The sequence below is a fragment of the Triticum aestivum genome, chromosome 2A (assembly GCF_018294505.1).
Source record: "Triticum aestivum cultivar Chinese Spring chromosome 2A, IWGSC CS RefSeq v2.1, whole genome shotgun sequence".
Classification (NCBI taxonomy): domain Eukaryota; kingdom Viridiplantae; phylum Streptophyta; class Magnoliopsida; order Poales; family Poaceae; genus Triticum; species Triticum aestivum.
The window spans coordinates 181,149,224-181,157,843 of NC_057797.1; the positions used below are offsets into that span (position 1 = coordinate 181,149,224).

At 47.3% G+C, this 8,620-nt stretch overlaps 1 protein-coding gene across 1 annotated transcript; it reads left to right on the forward strand.

Moving 5' to 3' along the window:
- The first annotated feature begins 1,128 nt into the window (after positions 1-1,128).
- Positions 1,129-2,156, forward strand: LOC123188232 (putative cell wall protein). Its single transcript, XM_044600269.1, has one exon. It carries the CDS (start codon positions 1,459-1,461, stop codon positions 1,792-1,794), a length of 336 nt encoding a protein of 111 aa, XP_044456204.1. The 5' UTR covers positions 1,129-1,458; the 3' UTR covers positions 1,795-2,156.
- Positions 2,157-8,620: the final 6,464 nt, after the last annotated feature.

The following is an 8,620-nucleotide window of genomic DNA, read 5'->3' on the forward strand; positions in this document are numbered from 1 at the left end:
TCCCGAATAAATGCAGATTATGGCCGCGTTTGTTGTTGACGCTTCATTCCTTGGCGGCCGCGCTCCGAACCAACCGGCTGCCTCGGTTCATTTGCCGGTTCGCCACAGGTAGGAGACAATGCGTGCGTGTACTGTATCGTGCACTCAACTACCGTTGTGTGAACCGATAGAATTGCGTAGCGTGGACGAAACCGAAAGGGCGTGCCGCAGGTAGGGTCCATCCGGCGATCCGCGAGACGCGGAAGCTTCCATTGTTCACTGGTGGGCCCACAGGTGCTGGGAAAACCTGTGGGCACATATACGGGTAGTACAGTCAGTATCCTCGATTTGTCCATTTGGGGTGCAGGGTAGGAACCAGTTTACCATTAATGGTATCTACATTTGACCGTCATGAATGCATCCATCCATCGACATGCATGCGCCGCACCCAGCTTGAAAGAGAAGAGTAAAGGTTTCTCAAGAATAAGGGCCGAATATGATTTGTCATTCAAGATCCAAGTCGCATATCCCCTAGAAAAAAAGATCAAAGTCGCATATTTTGTACAAAGTACTATTGATCGTGTGTAATTTAAGGTGATGCGCATCTCCACACCTAAAGTTGCAGATGACTTTTGCTGGGTAGTAATTAAGAACTCAAGGCTGAAAACTTGAGATCGCCGACCTGAAAATAAGAAGTGTATAATATACATTCTTGTTAAATTTCAGTCGACTGAGACTTCGTTAAGTCTCAGTCGATGTTATATCCATAGGATCTTACATTAAGATCCATGCAAATTTTTATTTCAGATTTTTTTTTCTAGATTGTTATGTCACTTGACCAAGATTTGGTTAAGTCTTAGTCGACTGAGTCCTAGCCACTATAATATATGTCAGATTTAAGAATAGACACTTCCTACTATCGAATGATAGCTACTCCCCATTGTGCATGGCGCCTGCAGAGAGATATACGGCGAGAGGAGAAATAAGTAGCCTCCCCCACGCAGCGGTGCTTAAAGAGCAGGACAGAGTAGTTGGAACCCGGGCATAGCTACCAGATCAATAACCACGCAGGGTCCCTACTACTACTACCCAAGTAACCAACTCAACCGCCCCGTACGTCCACTTTGCCCGTCGTCCACGGCCATTTCCCTCGTCGTCGCGCCCCATACGCTCGTCGTCCCCTCGACGCAAGGCAAAAATAGCGCACGCGCGGCGCGGCGCGGCGCGGCGTTGGTAACAACAAACGTGTGCCGTGCGATCGGTCGATCCATACGATCGAATTGAACGCACCGCCTTTTCCCTCCCGATCCTTCCACCCCGCGGCACGCCTCCGATCATCCCTGCGTTACGCCACGCGCTCTATATAAGCTCGGCACGGCGATCACCATCCACCACACACGAAAGCAACAGCCAGCGATCGAGACAGCAAGAGAAGCTCACTCAGCTCAGCTACCACCAGTCCCGGTCACAGCAATCGGCATGGCCAGCAAGTCGGCGTCCCTGCTGATCCTCGCGGCGCTGGTGGCCGCGGCGTGCCTCACGGAGCTGGGCTCGGCGGCGCGCGGCGTGCCGGCGGAGAAGCCCGCGGAGGACGATGTGAAGCGGCCGGACACGTTCCAGGAGGGGACGGTGCTGATCCCGGGGATCGGGCGGTACGAGCTGGGCACCCACTACATCCCCGACATCGGCGGGCTGGACCACAGCATCCCGGCCGCCGCCAGTGGACAGTTCATCCCCGGCGCCGACGACACCTGGGTGCCCAACCCCGGCTTTGAGATTCCCAACCCCTTCCGCCCCCGCTCCGACTCTCCCTGATGGGCCGAGCCGGCCGGCCGCCAGCACGTCCACGCCAACGCCCACCGTCCGCCCACACGTTGCACCCGTCCATCTACTTGGTAGAGCTAGCCTGCTACAAATCATTTTCCGCTAGCTTTTTGGTTGCTACAATAAAATAGCTGCTGCTACATGGCCATGCATGCATGTGTCTGCGACTGCGTTCGCGCCGTCGACGTCTCGTGTTTGATTGAAGTGTACGTGTAGTCGTGTATGGGATATGGACGGATGCGTAGGAAGCATCCATCGCATGTCTCGCTTGGTTTGTTGTTGCCAGTGTAATGTGTTTCAGTTCAGTAAGTTTTTTGAATGATGAAGAATTATGCATGATCGATTAAGCTTGACATCGCCATCGTAGAGTGTCATGTGTCCATATACTCCTTACTTGCTGCCGAGAGCTCGAACCAAAATCTCCCGGAAAAAAAAACTCGAACCAAAATCATGGGCAGTACGGAACAGACAGAAGAGCTCAGGGAGTACACGAAGATAGCGTAATAATTAAGTGGGTGCACCCATGGGCGGAGCTGGGCCCCAGGCAGCCCAGGCCGCTGCCTGGGGCGTGGAAAATTTTCTCAACCCATATATACAAAAAAACACTGTTCAGCCTGGGGCGCAGCCCACTTCTTAGCCCAGGCAGCCTGGGCCAACTGGCCCATCCACCCAGGTCAGTGCCTTTCCCTGCGCGTGCGTGTGCTACTCACGAGGGTTTGGACGAACCTGTCCGCCGCCCCTTCCCCCAACTTGACGAACCTAGGCGAGGCCGGTGGCCGCGTCCCTGCTCGTCGGCGCCGCCCGCCGCCCCGCCGCTGGCTGTCGTCGTGCTACCCATCCAGCCGCCCCCAATCCCCTTCTGCGCCTCTGCCTATACACCTATCCAACCGCCCGCCCCCAGTCCCCTTCTGCGCCGTTGTGGGCTGCCGCCTTGTCCGGCGAGGCGGTGGCCCCGACGAACTGCCGGCAAGGTGGCCGAGGTGGCCCTTCCTTGGAGGCGCCTTTTTCTCAACAGCCGCGTCACAGAGCAACTGGACAGCAGCAAGGCAGCAAGAGGAAAACGCAAATGGTCGTATCTCTTCCAATTTCCAAACCTCAATTTTTGTTTGTAGATGCCACTATTGCTAGATGATGATTTTTGTCAGTTGCTAGATTAAACCGTTGCTGCTAGAGGCCAATGTTTGTTAGATACTTAGATGCGAAAATAAAATTTGACATTTAGTAATTTTGCGGAAATCCCTTTTGGAGCTCGGGCTCCAGTGAGGCCTCCAGATTCAGATTTGAAATTTCATTGAAATTTGTATGTTTACATCTCAAAAAATTCTGAAAAAAATCACAGATATACATGAAGGCATAATACACATGTGTGTAAATTTTCAGTTCAAAATACATTGAAATGAGGGCTGTGCAAAAAGACAAATATGGGGCTGTTTAACACATGATACTATTCATCCTCCCATGCCATGGATTTGTCTTTTTTGTACAGGTCGCAACTCAAGGTATTTCATCATGAATTTTTACACACATGTGAGTTACATCCTTACATACACGCATATTTTTTTCAGAATTTTTTGAACCATAAAAGTTTGAATTTGAATTTTTTAAAAATAAAGGCCTTCATAGAGCTCGGCCTCCAAAACGCCTTTCTCGTAATTTTGTTCCTATATTACTGCTAGAGGCCATTGAATATCATGTTTGTTAGTAATTTTGTTGCAACATAGATTGACTTTTGTATGCCTTCAAACTGAATTTTTTGGTAGTTTTTAGCCTTTGGTTTCTCGCCTGGGACGTTAGCAAATCCTGGCTCGGCCACTGGGTGCACCGGAAACGTGGGTCACGGTGGTGGTGGTGTGTACACTTGTGCGGTTGTGCCAATGACAGTTCAGAGATGGAGCCCCTTATTTAGCTCGCTTGGTGATGACAGGGAATCAGATAAGCCAGTTCAAATATGGTGTAGTCGGGGGTAGGTATGGTGGAAGGGGCCATAGTCATTGGTCGCTGTATGGAGTGATGGTCAGAGGCGGACGTACGTGCACCATGCGTGAGTTTTGATCTGCAGGTGGAATAAAGTTTTTATTTACGGAAGATGTGGAGGAATGATTTAGAGCAACTCTAGTTTCCCAAATAGTAATAAGTGTCATAATATGTGGCACGAAGCAATTTGGTTTTGACGTTTTTTACAACTAAAGTTACCATCCAAAAAGAAAAACCAATTAAAAAAACTGAAACTTGCCATCCGGAAAAGAATTGCCATGCTTGAAAACTAAAGTTGCCATCTTTGCGTAACTAAACTTGCCATAAAAAAGTTCGAAGTTGCCATATATGTGTGCCAATGTGTGGCACCTATCAAAGTCACATATGTTTTTCTCCTCTAAATCAGAACTAACCGAACCTCAGTAAGCAATAGTTGAATAACTAGAAGGGTTGGGCGCGCTTTGCTGCGTTGTTGGTGTTGTTGAGATTCTTTTAAAAAAATACTCATTTTGTTGTAAAATATGATAAGGTGTATTACTTTATTGAAAAGTCCAACCAGTTTAAGTTTGATCAAATTTATGAAGAAATATATCAAAATTCTTAATATGAAATTGGTGTTATTAGATTCGTCATGAAATAAATTTCCATAATTTTTTGGCTTAATATTGTGGATTTTGATATCTTTTTTTGGCTTAACATTGTGGATGTCGATATTTTTGGCTCTGCACATGGTCAAAGTTAAAGAAATTTGACTTTCCGAAGAACTAATACCCCTTGTATTTTGGAACTGGTGGAATATTTAGTTTGGCGGATGGGGGAAACGATGGAGTGTATTTTATGTTTATTTATAATGCGGTTATTTGGTGAGTCTTTCATGGTGTGATTCTGTGCTATGCGCTAATCAACAATTTCTGCGTCGGTGACTTCATGTACTCTATTGGTGTTATAGTATCATCACATTGACTTTTTTTTCTAGGTGATAAGAGCATGCACGGGGTTGATATGTCTTTTAGCCAGTTGGTGTTGATTTATTTGAAAAACCACTGGCCCGATCAAAATCGTAAACCAAATTCAAAAATTGAATATCTCAATTGAATAAAAAAGTTCAAAATTAGGAAATATGATAAATTAAAATAATTAAATGGGAGAATTCCTTGAGAAATTATTGATCCGGTCAAAATCAGGTGACCAAGTTCTAAACCAAAGACCTCAATTAATTGCGACGACTTAAAAATTAGGAAGCATAGTGTATAATATAAAAAATTGAATGAGAGATTTGAGAATTTATTGACTTGGTCAAAATCGGGTGACCCAATTCTAATTGGACACTTCAATTGATTGTGAGGCCTTTTACCCCTAGGGAGCTTAGGGATATAGTAGATTTTACTCCTACCGACCGCGATGTCTAAGACTACCCGCAGTGGGAGTAACATAGGTAGTAACATCACACATATTTAGATAAAATAGATGATGTAGCAAACAATAAATGAAAAAAGAGAGGAAAGTGGTAAATAGCTAGTTACTAGTAGTATGAGTAACATCACACATATCAAGGTAAGATGAGTCTATAGCCTAATAAATGAAGTGTTGCATGTTACCGCAGATATGTTACTCCCCACTATAGAGGTAGTAACATAGACTAGTAACATAGACTAGTAAAAATCTCCTCCTTTTAGTAACATGGACTAAAAAGGTAGGAGGAGATTTTGAGGGGTACTAAAAGGGCCAACTTGGACTGTGAGTCAGGCCATGCCATGCCAGTCGGCGAATAAAAAGGCCGTGAGGCCTGATCTGATCTCGTTATTTACGTGTCGTGCCAGGCCAAAAATCCATGCTCGGGCTGGTCTTAAAAGCACAGCCCATACGGGTCGACGGCAAGGTATTTGGGTCTACCTTCAGATGTGGGGAAGTCAAAAATGATTTTTTTTCAAGTACATCAAGGATAGATTATGGGGGAAGGTTAAAGGATGGATTGAGAGATGCATGGCGGCGGGGGGCAAGGAAATTCTTATTAAACCAGTAGCTCAAGCTGTTCCTACATTCTCGATGTCTTGCTTTCTTTTGCCAAGGGTTTGTGCCAGCAAATCGATACTATGCTGAGAAAGTTCTTTTGGGGTAGCAAAGAAGGGAAGAGGAAGGTTGCATGGGTGTCTTGGGAGATTCTGACGATGCCAAAATATCAAGGAGGTTTAGGATTCCGGGATACTCAACTTTTTAACTTGGCCATGCTGGCCAAACAAGCTTGCAGGCTTGTGCAAGATCCAGACTCGCTCAGTGCAAAGCTTCTCAAAGCGGTGTACTATCTAGATAACGATGTACTGCAGGCTGAGCTAGGAAGCAACCCCTCCCAGGTGTGGAGGGCGATCCAGGGGGGGTTGGGGTGCTGAAACAAGGTCTTATTAGACGGATTGGTAACGGTCGACCGATGAGGGTGTGGGAGGATAATTGGCTTCCACGTGATTCCATGTTGCGAGCATTACACCCGAGATCGGCTAATCCTCCTGAATGGGTGAGTGACCTCATTGAAGAACCAACAAAGAGCTAGAATAGGCAGCAAATTTCTGAACATTTGCAGGTGGCAGACGCACAGGTTGTTCTGAACATTCCGTTGTGCTCGCGTAATCTTGACGATAGCTGGGCATGGCATTATGAACAAAATGGAATTTTCTCTGTCCGTCCGGCCTATAGGCTCCTGTCGATACGAAGAGAAGAAGAGAGGCGTGGCTGGAGGGAAAACCAGCAACCTCCAATTGACAAGCTGCTCAGAATCAATGGAAGAAACTCTAGAGAATTAAGGTACCAGGGAAGGTAAGAAATTTCGCTTGGCGCCTTGCACGAAACTCTATCCCAACCCAAGCTGTTAGGGCTGGTAGAAATTGTTGGGGAAGGTTGCAGAAAACAAAAATTTTCCTACGGTTTCACCAAGATCCATCTAGGAGTTCATCTAGCAATGAGTGATTAGATGCATCTACGTACCTTGTAGATCGCGAGTGGAAGCGTTCAAAGAACGGGGATGAGGTAGTCGTACACGACGTGATCCAAATCACCGGAGATCCTAGCACCGAACGGACGGCACCTCCGCGTTCAACACACGTACGGAACAGCCACGTCTCCTCCTTCTTAATCCAGCAAGGGGGAAGGAGAGGTTGAGGGAGACGGCTCCAGCAGCAGCACGACGGCGTGGTGATGATGGAGCTGTAGTACTCCGACAGGGCTTCGCCAAGCACTATGGAGGAGGAGGAGTTGGAGAGGGAGAGGAAGGCACCAAAGGCATGGATGAAAAAGCCCTCCTTCCCCCACTATATATAGGAGGGCCTAGGGGGGGCGCCGGCCCTAGGAGATCTAATCTCCTAGGGGGTTGCGGCCAAGGGGGAGGAACCCCTCCTCCCCAAGGCACCTAGGAGGTGCCTTCCCCTCCTAGGACTCTTCCTCCTTGAAACCCTAGGCGCATGGGCCTCTTGGGGCTGGTGCCCTTGGCCCATGTAGGCCAAGGCGCACCCCCTACAGCCCATGTGGCCCCCCGGGACAGGTGGCCCCACCCGGTGGATCCCCGGGACCCTTCCGGTGGTCCCGATACAATACCGATGACCCCGAAACTTGTCCCGATGGCCGAAATAGGACTTCCCATATATAAATCTTTATCTCCGGACCATTCCGGAACACCTTGTGACGTCTGGGGTCTCATCCGGGACTCCGAACAACATTCGGGTTACTGCATATACATATCCCTACAACCCTAGCGTCACCGAACCTTAAGTGTGTAGACCCTACGGGTTCGGGAGACATGCATACATGACCGAGATCGCTCTCCGGTCAATAACCAACAGCGGGATCTGGATACCCATGTTGGCTCCCACATGCTCCTCGATGATCTCATCGGATGAACCACGATGTCGAGGATTCAAACAACCCCGTATACAATTCCCTTTGTCAATCGGTATGTTACTTGCCCGAGATCCGATCGTCGGTATCCCAATACCTCGTTCAATCTCGTTACCGGCAAGTCACTTTACTCGTACCGTAATGCATGATCCCGTGACCAAACACTTGGTCACTTTGAGCTCATTATGATGATGCATTACTGAGTGGGCCCAGTGATACCTCTCCGTCATACGGAGTGACAAATCCCAGTCTTGATCCATGTCAACCCAACAGACACTTTCGGAGATACCCGTAGTATACCTTTATAGTCACCCAGTTACGTTGTGACGTTTGGCACACCCAAAGCACTCCTACGGTATCCGGGAGTTACACGATCTCATGGTCTAAGGAAAAGATACTTGACATTGGAAAACTCTAGCAAACGAACTATACGATCTTGTGCTATGTTTAGGATTGGGTCTTGTCCATCACATCATTCTCCTAATGATGTGATCTCGTTATCAATGACATCCAATGTCCATAGTCAAGAAACCATGACTATCTGTTGATCAACGAGCTAGTCAACTAGAGGCTTACCAGGGACATGTTGGTGTCTATTATTCACACATGTATTATGATTTCCGGATAACACAATTATAGCATGAATAAAGACAATTATCATGAACAAGGAAATATAATAATAATGCTTTTATTATTGCCTCTAGGGCATATTTCCAACAGTCTCCCACTTGCACTAGAGTCAATAATCTAGTTACATTGTGATGAATCGAACACCCATGGAATTCTGGTGTTGATCATGTTTTGCTCTAGGGAGAGGTTTAGTCAACGGATCTGCTACATTCAGGTCCGTATGTACTTTACAAATATCTATGTCTCCATCTTGAACATTTTCACGAATGGAATTGAAGCGACGCTTGGTGTGCCTTGTCTTCTTGTGAAACCTGGGCTCCTTTGCAAGTGC